The sequence below is a fragment of the Peromyscus californicus genome, unplaced genomic scaffold (genome assembly GCF_007827085.1).
Source record: "Peromyscus californicus insignis strain IS unplaced genomic scaffold, ASM782708v3 Scaffold_14__1_contigs__length_90479793_seg_2, whole genome shotgun sequence".
Classification (NCBI taxonomy): Eukaryota; Metazoa; Chordata; class Mammalia; order Rodentia; family Cricetidae; genus Peromyscus; species Peromyscus californicus.
This window is the reverse complement of record NW_026294436.1, coordinates 29,800,211-29,817,043: the sequence shown is the minus strand read 5'-3', so window position 1 is coordinate 29,817,043 and position 16,833 is coordinate 29,800,211. Positions and strand designations below refer to the sequence as shown.

Below are 16,833 nucleotides of genomic sequence, written 5' to 3'. Positions count from 1 at the left end.
AACCTGCTGAGTGCCACTTAAAAATCTGGTAGTCTGGCCTGCCATGGTGACATATGCCTGTAATCCCAGCACTCAGGAGGCAGAGGCAGAGGGATCTCTGTGAGTTCAAGGCCAGCCTCGTCTACAGCGTGAGTTCCAGGACAGCCAGGGCTACACAGAGAAACCCTGTCTCGAAAAACAAAACAAAACAAAACAAAACAAAACAAAAAATTCCGGTGGTCCGAAAGTGTTCTAATTCACAGTTTGAGCTTGCGTGCTTTTTTTTTTTTTTTTTTTTTTTTTTTTTTGGTTTTTCGAGACAGGGTTTCTCTGTGTAGCTTTGCGCCTTCCCTGGAACTCACTTGGTAGCCCAGGCTGGCCTCGAACTCACAAAGATCCGCCTGGCTCTGCCTCCCGAGTGCCGGGATTAAAGGCGTGCGCCACCACCGCCCGGCTCTTTTTTTTTTTTTTTTTGAGACAGAGTTTCTCTGGGTAACAGCCCTGGCTGTCCTGAAACTCTCTTTGTAGACCAGGCTGGCCTTGAACTCACAGAGATCCGCCTGCCTCTGCCTCCCAAGGATTGGCATTAAAAGGGGTGCGCCACCACACCCGGCTAGTTTGAGGTTTCTGAAGGATATTTTTTTTCTGTTCACAACCTGGAACCATTTGAGGCTTTTTGTGATTACCTGGGAGAAGTTACCGGATGGAAAAAGTTATTTCCAAGAAAGGAGAAGAGTCAACAATTAACTTTATTTCGTAGACTCTGTAGGATGCTTTCAGCTTAATCTCATGCTAATTTTATTCTGTCCACTAATCGAGCGTTGTGAATGGTGCACGAATAGTTTTCCAGCCAACTCGTCTTGCCTTCTTTGCAAATCCACCCCTGAATCAGAACTCAACCTAAACTCCAAAACGTCCACATTCCAAACTCCCAGTTTTCTGTAATAGCTTATCCTGACCACGGGGACCTCAAGCCCTCTCTCTAAGCGTGGGTCCGACGCCCAAATTCTTTGCTTTAAGAGAGCACAGCACAGCGAAGCTCCGCGCCGCCGGGGAGGGGAAAAGTCGATCGAGTCCTCAGCGCGCGCTCTAGGGCCGCAAGTCCAGGAGCGCTCTGGCAGGTGCGCGCGCACCTGTCGCTCGCCCGGGCTCGCCCGGCTCGCCCAGGGGTGCAAGCTGTGCGCTCTCGCCCGGTGCGCGCCCCGTTGCGCTTAATGCTCCTCTGCATTAAGGGAGGAGCAGCGTGGCGGGCGGGCTGGCTGGCTCCCTGTTTCCCGGGAGTTCGGCAGCGAGCGTGTCTCCCCCCCCCCCCCCCCCCACGGCGGGAGTCTGGGAGGCTCGCCCGCTCGGGCGGTCGCCGCGCCCCCTGGCGGCGGCCCCGCGGCGCGGGTCGGAGCGTGGGTCCGTCAGGCGTTCTCCGCGGGCAGCCCGCGGCGGGGCCTTGCCTTATATAGCGCGGGGTCCTCGGCGGCCTGGGTGGCTACTTGCCCGTGCTGCTGTCGTAGACGCGGACGGCTGTTAGTGCGGCGGCGGCGGCGGCGGCGGCGGCGGCGGCGGCGGAGGGACAGGGCGAGGCGGACGGGGACCGGAGGAGGCAGGCGCGGCGGCGGCGGCGACGGCGGTGCCCGGGGCCCGCGGCGGCGGCGGCGGCGGCGGCGGCGGCGGCAGCGGCGGCGGCAGCGGCAGCGAGGGGGGCGAAGATGGCGGACGTGCTCAGCGTCCTGCGACAGTACAACATCCAGAAGAAGGAGATCGTGGTCAAGGGGGACGAAGTCATCTTCGGGGAGTTCTCCTGGCCCAAGAACGTGAAGACCAACTATGTCGTGTGGGGGTAAGTGCGCCGTGGCTCCGGCCTAGGGATGGTTGGGGTCGCGTCGGGCGCCCCCGGGCGACCTCTCCTCCCCCTGAACCCCCCTCCTCCCCTTCCGAGTCCCTCGGGGATGGGAGGAAAACGGGTGCTCCTGGGGAGGGGGTGGAAAAAGTTCTTCGCTGGAGCAGAAGTTGCACTTTGAGGGTGTGGAAGCAAGAGGGGGAGCGGATTCTAGAGCGGTCAAGTCTTTTTTTTTTTTCTTTTCTGTGTTGGAGAAGCCACAGGGAAAGGGACCCTGGGAGTTTCCGACTTTCCCAGTGGGGGCTCACCAATACGGATCGGTTTGTCCGCGCCCTGTGGGGTTGTGCACGTCTACCTGAACGTAGGTATAGGAGCACAAAGCACAGCATCTGGCGGCCACCGAGTCGCTTTTTGTTCTTAGTTTTTTTTTTTTTTTTTTTTTTTTTTGCCCTGAGGCTGCCATGTGTTGCAACTGTCTCCCCAGGCTCTTGGAGCGCCTGGGTAATTTTCTTTCTTTCCTCCCCCCCCCCCCCCCCTTCATTGGGTAGAATGCTGTTATTCCTCAAGAAAAAAAAAAAAAGGGCATAGACTTGAAGTTCATTAAAGAAAGAGATTGGGAGAGTTTGGAAGTCTGCAAAATCAGTGTTCGAGATGAAAGCAGGGCTTTACTGGGGAGGAAGTTACTGGTGAAATGGGTCTGAGAAATTGATCCTCTGCTTTTTCGGAAAGCGCCCGAAAGAGGAATCTTTCGAAATATTGATCCTTGCATGCCTTGAATTTAAGTCACTCAGGAAGCCACCGAGGATCAAGTTTAATAATCCTCTGGGGCCTCTTTAATGATGTTACTGTCATTGATGCTTCACTTTGATAATTAGAATCATGGAGTCAGAATTTTGGTACCCATTTTGTTTGAATGACTTCATGAATGGTCAATTAAAAAACTAGACAACGTTAAGATTTCTTTTGACTTATTGATTCTCTTTTTGAAATGTTGATTAAGTGACAGTCTGAGTTTAACGTGTTTTACTCTTTCAAATAAATTACGCAGAATTATTGGATTTTAATGAATATTTTTCTTTAAAAAAACTCAAGATATAGCGGACGTGGTGGTGCACGACTTTAATCTCAGCACTCGGGAGGCAGAGGCAGGCAGATCTCTGATTTCAAGACCAGACTGGTCTACAAAGCATGTTCCAGAATAGCCAGGACTGTTAAACAGAGAAACCAAAAACCAAACCAAACCAAAAATCAACCCTCAAGGTATAAATAAGTTTAAATTGAGAAATAAAAAAAAGCTGAAAACCCTGGTTCCTGCCTTACTGGAGGCTAACCTATTTTAGCTCGGAAAGATGAAACAGATTAAGTTGATGCGAAATGTTTCTTTCTAGCTGCTAGGAAGAGAACAGTTGTTTACAGGCAGTGCTCGTCTTTAATCCCAGCACTCTGGAGGCTATGGCAGGCGGATCACTGTGAGTTCCAGGCCAGCCTATACAGAGTGAGTTCCAGTACAGCCAGGGCAACACAGAGAAACCTTGTCTCGAACCCCCCCTCCCCCAAAAGTTGTTTTCTTCTAGGTGTGTCTCCCCCAAAAGTTGTTTTCTTCTAGGTGTGTGTGGGATATTTAGAGAGGGTTTCATGGAAATGTGTTTGACATGCGTCCATTTTACAATGTCCCTTCCTTTAATAAATGAATGAACAGATGAGTAACTTTTAAAGAATGGATAAGAATTCTGAGTGAAATGGTGGAATAGCCTTCCAGTATAGGGACTTGTATAATTTAGATATGAATCCTGGAAAGAGCATCCCCCCCCCACCCCCCCCAGACAGGGTTTCTCTGTGTAGTTTTGGTGCCTGTCCCGGATCTTGCTCTGTAGACCAAGCTGGGCCTCGAACTCACAGAGATCCACCTGGCTCTGCCTCCCGAGTGCCGGGACTAAAGGCGTGCACCACTACCACCACCCGTAGAAAGCATGTTTTGACAAGAGCTTATAAATAAGTGGAAAAGTAAAACTTAGAAAAAATTGAAACTTTTAATATCATATCTTCAATAGTTATTTCTACATGTATGTACATCTAAGTACGTACATATATAAAAGATTAATTAGTACCCTTAATGCATTCATTGCTTTCTGCTTTTTTACCATTACTTTGTACATAATTAACGAGTAATGGCTGATTTGATGTATCAGTTTAGAAGAAAAGTGATAATAGAACCTAGTAAAGTAGGTTTTGGACAAATTACATTGAGCTGCATTCAAATAGATTCATATAGTTTAACCATCATAACTACAGATGGAGGGGGAAGGGAGAAGTGGAAAGCTGTGTATGTGTTAGCATTATAGAGTTTGTACCCCCAAGACTACATTGTTGAATCACAGAATTAAATTTTGGTTTTGTGTCACTGGTCTAGTTTGAGAGACGTTACAAGGATCATACCATTGAAGTTCATCCTGTTTCCTTTTCAGAATATTGTTGAGGATGTTGTATGGCAGTATCTTGTTTAGAACTTGTTAGAAAGATGTTCATTTTCTAAGTGCAGCCAGCCCTAGTGATCCTTCCCCTGAGCAGTTAGTTTCCTCTGAATGATCTTTCCATTGAGCAGCTGGTTGGGTTGCTTTCTCTGTTGACAGAGCTCAGAACACAATTTAGGTCTTATTTTAAAATATGTGTAAAGTGAGGCTGAGGATGTAGCCTAGTTGGTAGAGTGCTTGCCCTGCATGAATGAGTTCCTGTATTTGATCTCCAGGACCACATACAACATGCCACCCTCAACTGTGTGGCCGATTTGAGGCCAGCTGGGATACATGAGACCTTGCCCATCTTAAAAATAGAAAAGAAAAAAGTATATATAGTATTTTAGAGTATGAATTTATGTGCTCTCCCTGCTTCTTTCATTTTTTTTATTCTGTCTTTTTGCCCCAACAACAACTCACTTATAAGAGTTTATATTGCATATTTATTTTTTGCTGTGTTAACTACATTGTTAGATAATCAGGTAGATATAGATAAATGAATACATGTAACTAAGGTTAAATAATTGATTTAAAAATCTTAATTAAACTCATGTTTTAATCATTTTAGGACTGGAAAGGAAGGCCAACCCAGAGAATACTACACATTGGATTCTATCTTATTTCTACTTAATAATGTACACCTTTCTCATCCTGTTTATGTCCGACGTGCAGCTGTAAGTAGAATTCATTTTAAAATTTCATTGATTAAACAGTTAGTGTTTGGTATAGATAACTTTCCCTCATGGGTTTCAAATGTCTGAAATTGTTTTGGAGCATCAAAATTAAGCTGCTATGTGATTTATTCAGTTGTTTTAGTTGACAATTCATTATTCATGTAAAATGTAGGTAATGTTTATAACAGTAGACAGTTTGTTTGTTTGTTTTTAGAGACAGTTTCTGTGCATATTCCTGGCTGTCTGGGAACTTTCTATGTAGACCATGCTGGTCTTTGAACTCACAGAGATCTGTCTGCTTCTGCCTCCTGAGTGCTGGGATTAAAGGCGTGTTCCACCATTGCCCAGCATAACAGTAGAAGTTTTAAAAGCACTTTCATAGATGTTTCAAAAATGTGTAAGCTGGTGGAAGAACTCTGATAATTCAGAACTACAGTTTAATTTCAAGAAAACTTTTCTTAGTATAAACGTAATAGAGGGCAGGGAGGGGTAAAAATGATGTACATTCAGTACTCCAGTATGAAATTCTCAATAAATAAATAAATCCAACATGAATAGATACTTTTAGAATTTTAAACAGTGTAGTTATTTTGGTACTGTAGTGACAGATGTATTGTTTTTCAGTTTTATCTGCTTTTTCAGTGTTTGAAAATCCATTATTGAGAGAAAATCATTAGAAATAATTAAAAATGCTTCATTTTACAGAGATTATTATGGTGGCGTTCTTCCAAAGGCAAGAGACTTTTAAAAACTGATAAGTAAATAGGATTCAGACTTATTTGAATTTGACATTGCAAATTGCCATAAATGTCCAAATAAGATGGTTTCCCAGATGCTTTTTTTGGGCGCTGGAGGAACACGGGTTTCATGTAGCCCAGGCTGGCCTTCAGCACCTATGTAGTAGAGAATGACCTTGAACTTCTGATTCTCTTGCTTCTCTACCTCAGTGCTTGGATTAGATGTGTGTGGAATCATGCCTTGTTTCTATGGTGTTGGACATTGAACCTAGGGCTTCATGCATACTGACAAATACTCTTCTAGAGATACCCCAGCCTTTTAGCTTTTATTGAAAGTGAGGGCCTTATCAGATCCCTTGGTAGGGTTGGAGATGCTGATATATTCAAATATCCATTCTAAATGTTGTGTTAACTTATGAGTATATACTTTACTCATTGTATTAATTTAAAATAGTACTTTCATGTCTTAAAATTCTTAGAACAGACTCTTCCTAGGCACCATTATTGTGCCTGCCTGCCTTCAGTAGAGCCCCTCTTTGGGATCTGACACTGCTGCTGGATTGCATTATGTTGTGAGAGATCTGCTTTGTAGCCTTGCCTTCAAAGCAGTGATAGTTGAGGTTTTGGAATAGAAACTTGTTGTTTGGACTAGCTGAGAAAGGATTCATCATTGAATGGGCTTCAGTATTCAGTAGGACTGCTTTTCTGAGCAAGAAACATTCAGTGTTAAATACATTTTTAAAAAACCTTAAAATTGTTAAGTAGTAGGGAAAATATTAGCAATTGACCATTACATTGTTCTTTATTAGATCTTTAAATAAAAACTGAATCAAGCCCTGGGTGGTGGTGGTACATGCCTTTAATCCCAGCACTTGGGAAACAAAGGCAGGTGGATCTCTGAGTTCGAGGCCAGCCTGGTCTGCAAATCGAGTTCCAGGACAACCAGGACTGTTCCACAGAGAAACTATATCTCAAAAAAAAAAAAAAAAAAAAAAAAAGGCAGACAAAAACCCAAAACGGAATCAAGCAGTTAGAATTGTTTGTTAAATTGAAGTACTTAGAGATTTAAAGATTATATTCTTGTAGAGTGGTTATAGTTCATAACAGTTACCGTCGTTACTGTGGACCCAAGGATTTCCAAGTCCTTTAAGATGTGACATTTGTTTTTCTTAAGAATTTTCCAAGGGGGCAGACATGTAACCGTCTATAGTCGTGCAGAGTAGAGGTTGCTTTTTCAGTTGCCATGTTCTTGCTGATTGTTGTACACCAACTCTTCCTGGAGTAGGTAGATGCTCCTGACCCCTGGGGCCTCTAGTGTCAGCAGACCTGCAGTTTCTTAGATGGCTCCAATGTGCGCCACACTTGAAGGGATTCTGAAATACCTTAGCAGACTCTGAGATTGTGAAATAATCTGTGTAGGCTGATTAAAAAATGACAATGACAGAAATACTTATAGGTTTTTAAACTTGTATATATACTCATAAGGAAAAACTAAAATTCAGCCTGACCTTTTAAAAAAAATTCAGTGATTTATTTGTTGAGCTAAGTCAGAAAAAAGTATGTGCAAGTACTGGGTGTTGTGACATATAGTGGTCATTGTGAGGTAATTGGCTAGTAATACTAAGGGTTCTTATTACGTCATTGTTGTTTATAATAGTTGACAAAGGTTTTAATCTGCAATCCCTTGGCAACCAGTTTTTCTTTCACTCTGTTTACATTAGAAAAATGATAAAGGAAAATTTTGGTAATGGCAAAATTCATTGGCCCAAAGATGACTTGATGCCTGAGTGTACATTTTATTTGTTTTAAGCATCTTTTAAAAAGATATGCTATTTTTACTTATGCGGCTGTGTTGTATCTTAAGTACACATGAGTACATGAGTTCAGGTACCAGATGCGGCCAGGGGAATCTAACCCTTTCCCCGAACTGGAGTTACAGGTGGTTGTGAGCCACCTGACGGAAGTGCTGGGAGTTGAACCCTGCTTCTCTGCAGGAGCAGCCAGTGCTCTAGCTGCTGAGCCAACTTCTTATTGCAGCTCCTCACATGGCTCTAAGGTGGTAAACTACTACAGTTACCATTTTCTTAGAGTTCATTTGTTCTCATGTACTTGTTAATTATCAAAATTCGTATTTAGTGGTTTATGTAGTTCACTTGGAAGAGTTTCAGTTGAATAGTTCGAAGAGGTTTGGTCTGTGTGTGGGAAAAAAGCACTACAGACAAAGTATAAAGTGAGTCAACATTGGGACTGAAAAGGTAGTGTCCCTGTATGTGCATAACATCCTGAGTGCAATTCAGAATTAAGTAACAGCTTGGCGGTGGTGGTGCACGCCTTCAATCCCAGCACTTAGATGGTAGAAGCAGGGGGATCTCTGTGAGTTCAAGGCCAGCCTGGTCTACAGAGCAAGTTCTGGGACATCCAGGGTTACACAGACAAACCCTGTCTCCAAACAAACCAAAAAAAAAAAAAAAAAAGTAAAGTCGAGGGTTGAGAAAGCCTGAGATTGATACTTTGAGAAAAGATAAAATTATTACTTACTTTCAAACAAGTGTCTGGAATCTATCTTTCTGAAATTTCCAAAGTAAAATTACTGAAAATTAACATTTGAGAAATTTTCAAGAATTTTAGATAATTTTTAGCTTTTTTTTTAAACAAATGTGACTTTAAATACATGCTACTAAGGATTGTTAGATAAATTCAGAGATTACATGATATTTATCAAGTTTCATAGTTGCTTCCATTCAATATCTAATTTAAAATTTTGGCTTCAGACCGAAAATATTCCTGTGGTTAGAAGACCTGACCGAAAAGATCTACTTGGATATCTCAATGGGGAAGCATGTGAGTAGTTTTAAAATTGCTCCCACTTTTAAACATTGGTTTTTTTTTTTTTTTTTTTTTTTCCCAAATCTTCCCTTTGAAGTAAGATGTAGTGGGAAGTTTGTATTTCCACTAAATACCTTACCTAAAGCTGTCTCTGTGCTTCTCCCTGCAGCTGCACAGCATTGTCTATTGTTAGGCTGTCTCTCCACCCTTGCATGAGGGTTCTGTTCATAGTGTCAAAGACTTTTGTCTCTGTAAATTATTATTTCTGTCTTGCTTTACTGTTTTCTCCTTCTGAATCATTACCTTTTAGAATACATGTACAAATATCTATTCTTTAAAAATTATTTTTTGATTCCACATTTCTCTCTCTCTCTTTTGGAGACAAGGTCTCTCTATGTAGTCCTGGCTGTCCTGGAGCTCATTCTTTAGACTAGGCTGGCCTTGAGCTCACAGAGCTCTATTCACCTGTCTGCTTCCCAAGTGCTGGGACTAAAGGTGTGCGCCACCACCACCTGGCTGATTCCACATTTCTATTTATCACTGTTTTCTTTTTATTACTATAAAAAAAGAATTGACATAATATCACTGCTTCCCCTTTGCCTGCTCCAGGTTCCTTCTGCCTAGCTTTCATCCTCACCATCCCGTTCAAGTCAGAGAAACTTGAGAGTTGCCACATCCTTTGTTTCCTTTTACCCCCTACCTGTGAAGATTTGATACTGTTGGAGAGTGCTTCTTTGAAGTCCTTCACTTGGCATTTTGGGACCCTAGACTTTGGGTATTCTGTTCATTGTTTACCTTTCAGAGTATTTTTGTCACTTCTGTGCCTAAGTTGTCTTAGGTTTTTTATTGCTGTGATGAAACACCATGACCAAAATCACTTTGGGAAGGAAAGCGTTTATTTCGTTCTATAGCTTGTACTCCATCATCCAGGGAAGTCAGGGTAGGAACTGATACAGAGGCTCTGGAGGAGTAGAGGACTGCTGCTAACTGGCCTGTTCCTCATTGCTTGCTCAACCTGCTTTCTTATGGCCTCCAGGACCATCATGGTGCCTAAGGTTGATATCACCCACAGTGAGTTGCCCTCCACCCCTATCAGTCATCAGTCAAGAAAATGCACCACAGGCTTTTCTACAGATAATCTTACAGAGGCATTTTCTCCTTTGAGGTTTCCTCTTCCACATAGCTTGTGCCAAGTTGACATGAAACTAGCTAGGAAGTTTTCTATGGCTCTTTTTCTCTCGTAACTCTAAAATCTCTAGGTGACCCCTTCCAAGTTGTATGCTGTAAATATCCTATTCATATTGCCGAATTCCAAGTGTAGTTGGCCTTTGAACAACATGGGTTTGATAAGTACAAGTCCACTAATATGTAGTGAGGATTTTTTTTTTTTAAGATTTGTGACTGTTTTGAAAAAACATTAGCCATCACAAAAAAAAATTAAGTATATTATTATGTTATATACTAACTTAAAAATAAGTTAAAAAGTACAATGACAAAAAGGTATATAATAAATATATAAATTATCTATTCATTTATAATTCAAAAGTCTATTATACACAATTAAAACTTATCAGAACTGTCACATAGTATTTCTATACCATATTGATACCATTCACTATTGAGAGAAATGTAAACAAACATAAGATGCATTATTAAGTCATAACTGAATAAAATCAAGGGTAGTATGTTACAGCTTTATAATGATTTCCTCTGACAATTCTAGTGAGCTGAGGCAGCACAGGTATCTGCTTAAAACGTCATGTACTCTTGTAATGAGATTACCTCTTCAGAATGTTGTATGTTATTGTAAAAAGTGATTTCTTGCAGTTCTTAGATATTTTTTCCATCATATATTATGTGTGCACTATATGATACTGATACATACATCAAAAATATGGGTTACTGCCTATGTTATTGTTAAATAGCTTCTGGTAAACAACAATGTATTAATTCTTTTGGGCAGGTTTTTGAGAAGTCAAATTTATATGTGAGCTTTCAACTTGATGAGAGAATCAGTGCCCCAACCCCCATGTTCAAGAGTCAGTTGCATACATCTCCCAGTAACTCTACTTCATATTTATAAATTTACTGTTGTCATCTTCCTTTAAATGTTTAACAGGCTTCTGAAATTGAGCGTGTTCAAAATAGAGTGCCCAATTTACTCCTTCCCATCTCCACCCACATGAAACAAAAGTGAGTCTGTTCTTCTCATCTTAGAAAGAAGGGATGGTACCTTATGTAACTTCATGCAATGACTTAGGCCTTAAACCCCAGTGAAATTATTTTTCTGACATATTCACACCATTTGTAAGTCCTTTTCTCTCCCTTGAAAACCGTGACAGTTTTCCACTCTACTCCAGCCCTGTCCCACTTCTCTTTATGCTAAAACCTTCTCATATATTCTTACTCTTTATTTGCTACAGCTTATTCTATATCTAACAAGATTTGTTTTTGAAAAAGCATGTAAATTTAATTGTGCCATTTGTCTGCTCAAGGCCATTTGTGGGTTCCATTACACTTAGGATAAAGCTCATACTTCTTACCGTGTGAACTCCATGACCATGTTTCTGTCTAAATCTCTGAGATCATCTTCCATCATTCTTCCTTTACCAAAGCAGCCCGTGTATTGATCTTTCAGTTGGTTTAATTAATCTCAGAGCCTCTGTGTTTGCATTTCTTTCTGTCTTCAATTGTCTGTGTTGTTACTGGGCTGTCATATCTTCCATGATGCTCAAATAGTCTTCCAAGGATTGTTCTGTCAGTGAAGACATCTCTCCATTCTAAAATACGAAATAACATCCACCCTCATGTCTTTCTGTATGTAATCATCCTATTTATTTTCTAAACAAATATCATATTTATTATCTAAAATTATATTTATTACTTACTTGGATATTGTTTACTAGAGAGTGAACCTTAAAGGAACAGTTGTTTCGGTTGTCTTATTTTACTACTCATTAAAAAGTGTAGAGCCGGGCGGTGGTGGTGGTGGTGGTGCACGCACGCCTTTAATCCCAGCACTCGGGAGGCAGAGCCAGGCAGATCTCTGTGAGTTCGAGGCCAGCCTGGTCTACAAAGTGAGTTCCAGGAAAGGCGCAAAACTACACAGAGAAACCCTGTCTCGAAAAACCTAAAAAAAATAAAATAAAATAAAAAGTGTAGAACAGCAGCATATAGTAATTGAATGAATGAATAATTTTTTTGTAGCATATACATAAATTTAGTATTATAGAAACATAATAGATCTCACCTTCCCTAGGATGGAATTTATTGTTATCATTAAGCCATTAATAGCAGTTATGTTAAACATTCTGCCACATGTTTTTAAGCTGTAGTGTTGGTATGTGTAGAGAGTGCATAATAGGAAGACCTCTAGGACTGTTTTCTTGTGTGATTTTCATTCTGCAAATGTGTAACTTTTTACAGTTTTTTTTCCAGATTGTGTGTGTGTGTGTATGTGCCACAGCTTGTATGTGGAGGTCAGAGAATAACTTTGAGTCAGTTCTCTTCTTCTACCTTTATGTAGCTTTCAGGAATCCAATTCAGATTGCTGGTTTGTATGGCATGGCTGTACCTGATGAGTCAGCTCACTGGCCCTCCATGCTTATTTTTAAATTGAATTATGCTGGGCATTGTATAGAATGTAAAGTCTTGTTACTTTCATATAAGGTAAACGAGGAATGAGGAGGAATTCCATTCCTGCAAAGGCAGTTGAGATGGAAAGATCAAAAATAGGCTTTTTATTTTTGTCTGTTTTAAATCAAAGCAAATTTAATTATTTGGAGCATGAGAATCATGGTATACCTGTTTAAAAAAATATATTTTTTTCTTCTTAGACTTTTCTCCTAAAAAAATGTATTGAAGGGAGTGTAGGATTTTTCAGTTTTACTAAGTGTCTCAGATGCACCTGGTAAATCTCTTCACTTTGGGAGAGTCTCAATGAGTTGTTTATTCACATCATTTCTTGTGTTTTCTATAGGACAAATTTAGTTCTCAAATGTATTTTTTTTTATATTTTTAAAACATGTTACTAGTTCAATGAAAAAGTTGAAAGTAGTTAAGATAGCATTGTATTTAATAACTTAAAGACATTAACTGTTTACATGAACTACACGTTTAAAAGCATGATCTCAACAAAAGACAACTTTTCTTGAACAATAGAACTACATAAATTTAAATTTCACTTGGTAAAAATAACTATCTTAACAATTTGAGGAAAAGCAATGAGAACAGACTAATCATTCTGGAGTGTAGAACTTAAAGACCTAATGATTTAAAAACTGAGAATGAGTAAATACATTAATAAAACAACTTTCATGTGTTAGATAAGAAATACAAATGCGAGACTGGCAGTATAGTATGATGATAGTGCATCTGACTCCAGAAAATACACACATCAATTTAACATTTAAATGAAGACATGTCAGAGCAATGGAAGAAGGTAGGATTATCAGTTAATATTTGATAAAAATAAAAAAAGTTCTGTATCATTAAAAACAGCCCGGTAGTGGTAGTGAACACTTTTAATCCTAGCACTTGGGAGGCAGAGGCTGGTGGATTTTAGTGAGTTCTAGGCTAACCTGGTCTACAGAGCTAGTTACAGGACAGCCAGGGTTACACAAAGAAACCATGTCTTGAAAACAAACAAAGAGAAAAAACAAAAGGCCTGATATACTGGAAAATGTTTCAACTACTATAGAATCAGTTACACTAGTTAGCACATGAAGTGTGACATTGTAAATAGACATACAAAAGACCAACAACTTGAATAGTTATAACCAACATATAATTAACAGAAAAGATGATAAATCACTTGTAGATATGATTTACTTTATAATAAATTGCAAATTTAAAGGATACAAAGATAAGATTTTAAATTTTGCTGTTTGTTAGTGAACTCTGGTGAGGCTGGAAGGGAGCATTTGGCATCATTGGTTGTGTTACTTTATAATCTTCCTGAAGTTGTTGACAGTTCATTTCAGATGAAATAGAACTCCTACATTTGGAACTGTCTTAGAGGTATGTATTAAAAATGTAAAAAGTAGCATACATGTGAAGTTTCTTTATGCTATTGTTTGTAATAACAAACTACTTAGAATTGAGCTGCCTACTCATAGAACACCATTCAAATGAATTATAATTATTCCATACAACAAGATACCCCATAGCTGTAAAATGAAAAAGAAGTTAGGGAACTACCCTATATACTGGTATTTAAAGGGTGTCTTTTTTAAAATGGGAAACAAGTTTTAGAATATTCTGTGTATTATGCCGCCTTTGTGCACAAAGGTACAATACAGTATTTGTATTTCTTGTATTTGTAGGTGGATATATAAGACAATAACTAGTTATATAGGGGAGTAGGAACTTGGTGGAAGGGGCCAGGTACTCTTCTTCTTTTTTTTTTTAATAGTTTTATTTTGAGCCACTCAAAATAATTTGAAGGATAGTTGGAAGTGTCTTACCAATTGTGAATAACTAAAATTTGCATGTTAATATGATAGTGTCCTTTTTTAAGTATTTGGGGGAAGCATACTCACTAAATGTGTGTTTGTTATAGGGGAGTATAATCTGAACTGACCAATTAACTTTAGTAATTAGCATCTCACTAGTTTGTAAGCTAAATTGTTAAAAATCGTTTGTTCTTTCACAGATGTTCAAATGCATAGTCATCTTGTTAATAAAATACTTCTGTAGGGCTGCTTTTTGAAATCATTTTACCTAGGGAAATCCTCTTATGGATATAAGAAATAAAATAAAGCTTGAATATTTCCCCTGGAATAACATCCAAAATAAATGCTCAAATGTTGGTCTGCTTATATGATTTTTCTTTTCCGTTTTCAGCAACATCAGCAAGCATAGATAGGAGTGCCCCCCTGGAAATAGGTCTTCAGCGGTCCACTCAAGGTATACCATGTCTTTATCTTTGACCTTTAAACTCCCCTTTCCTAAAGTGCACACTTACTGGCTTCTTTTTTTCTTATAGTCAAAAGAGCTGCAGATGAAGTTTTAGCAGAAGCAAAGAAACCACGAATTGAGGTAATAGAACTCCTATTTTTAAAGTAATTTGTTTTGTACTGAATTTGGAATTGTGTAGAAATAAGGATTCTTCATAGACTGGGTGGTGGCACACGCCTTTAATCCTAGCACTTGAGACACAGAGGCAGGTGGCCAGCCTGGTCTACACATAGAGTTCCAGGACATGCCAGGGTTACACAGAGAAACCCTGTCTTGAAAAACAAAAACCCAAACCAAAATTCTTCATAGTAATTCTAGCAGCTTTTCTTCCACTGAGAAATAGATCAATAGGTGACTTGTGTTACTGCATTAAGCTCTGTGGTGGATACGCCATTTTTTTCTTTGCTGTTCTTTGCCTTATTTGATGAAAACAATGTCCTAGACCTAGGGTAAGAAACTATTATTTTAGGTTTTCAGGGCCCTGCAGTCTTGATTGCTGCGCCGCCATCTTGGTGTTCCTCCATCTTTCTATTCTCTGTTACTGTAGTGGGGAAACATGCGTAAATCACACATAAATTGATAGATGTGGCTGTTTTAATAAAACTGTAAGATGGTGGGAGTCAGAATTGGTTCTCTGACTTCTAGAATAAAGTAGTTTGGGGATATGCTTTACTTTTCAGAGTTGTAAAATGTGAAGTACTTAACTGTTAATTCAGCAAAATATTGACACAGATTCTAGGTTTCTAGTGTTTTAGTGAGCACAAATGGATTAGGATAGTGTGTTAGTAATTTTTGTCACTGTGACAAATTCCCAAGGGAAACTGTGTAAAGAAAGGTTTGCTTTGGCTCCTGATTTCAGCCCGTGGTTGCCTGGCCGCACTGTCTTTGGACCTATGCTAGAAGGCATATGGCATAAGAGCATGGTGGACGGAAATCGCCCACCATGTTTCTCTAACTGCAAAGAGAAACAGAGAAGGAAGGTGTGGAACAAGATTAACATTTCAGAGCACACCCTGTGCTCCTTTCGGTCAGGCCCCATTCCTAAGGGTCCCTGGAGCTGTGGGTTCACAGCGCATTAGAGCTGTACAGTAGGACCCTTAGACTCCAACTGCCTCTCCAAAGCCCGTTAGACAGCAGCCATCTCCATCATACCCGAGTCTTTTGAAGTTAGTTTTAGATTCTCACCATAACATTTATTGGAAATAGAGAACAAATAAAATTACTTTTAGAGAGTATCTACTGTATAATGGTTTTAACTAATTATATTGTGTTTTGAAAATAGCTAAGGAAGATGTGATCTCAGCACCAAAAAGTGACAATGTAAAGTAATACCAAAGTTAACTAGATGGAGCCATGCCATAGTTTATGTATATTTCAGAAGATAATATTACTCATGATGTGTACTTTTGGACAGTTAAAAAATTGCTATTACCATTAGTAGACCAGTTAGTATTCTGAGTAAGATATCCTCAGGATACATATTAATGACTTACATAAATTTGTAGCAAGCTCCATATTGTATGCATAGAAAACCTCTGGACATAGAGAACAATTTACTAGAAACTTAAAATCTAGCAAATATTTAAATAGATCATGTATCAGTTTATAGTAAAGAATTAGCACTTGTCTTCTTCACAAGTGTTAACAATACTAGAAACCATATATCTTTTTATTTTAGAATATACATACATTCTTTAAATTATTTTCTGCTATGTAAATGGCCAAGCATCTACTAGTAAGGATGAAGAATGTGACTAGGATAACGTTGGTCGGCAAGTGTATACAGTGGAGTCATTAACAATCTGATCTAAAACAGTATAATTTTAGTTATTTCTGAGACAGGAACCTCATACTTTTTAAGTACTGATAGCTAATCCTTTGTTACCGTTCTATACAAGATGATACTTTAAATGCATTAGGTATATTAAGTAATGTACTCTTTACTACCATCCTTTGAATTTGGTAGCCCTAGACTCAATATCAGTGAGTAGATAGGTTCCACACTAAAGTGACTTACTGAGATTTTGTAGAACCAAAATTAGAACCAAGGCAGTCTGGCTGCTATAATGTGTGTGAATTTTGTGGCAGTAAAACTGAAAGTTTCTCCATTTCCTCCTGGATGCAAGAAAACTCTGCCACTATTAAAACAGTGAGTGCATTTAGAGTCCTCATTTACTTGGAAATATGAAAGCATCACAATGTAATTATTTGAAAAAAAATTCAACACCCGAGAAAGCTAAATGCCAAAGCTATCAGTAACTTGAAACATCTACAGGAAGGAGCATTATATTTTCTCTGTTTGTCATATATAAGCT

The 16,833-nt window shown here is 39.4% G+C and overlaps 1 protein-coding gene across 1 annotated transcript in view; it reads left to right on the top strand.

The window, feature by feature from the left end:
• The first annotated feature begins 1,628 nt into the window (after positions 1-1,628).
• Cdc73 (cell division cycle 73) overlaps positions 1,629-16,833 on the top strand; it is a 114,107-nt gene continuing 98,902 nt past the window's right edge. Inside the window, exons 1-5 of the mRNA XM_052737111.1 lie at positions 1,629-1,810; positions 4,892-4,997; positions 8,506-8,575; positions 14,405-14,467; positions 14,547-14,599. Coding sequence (XP_052593071.1) covers positions 1,680-1,810; positions 4,892-4,997; positions 8,506-8,575; positions 14,405-14,467; positions 14,547-14,599 — 423 coding nt within the window. The 5' untranslated portion in view covers positions 1,629-1,679. The remainder of the gene's footprint in view (positions 1,811-4,891; positions 4,998-8,505; positions 8,576-14,404; positions 14,468-14,546; positions 14,600-16,833) is intronic.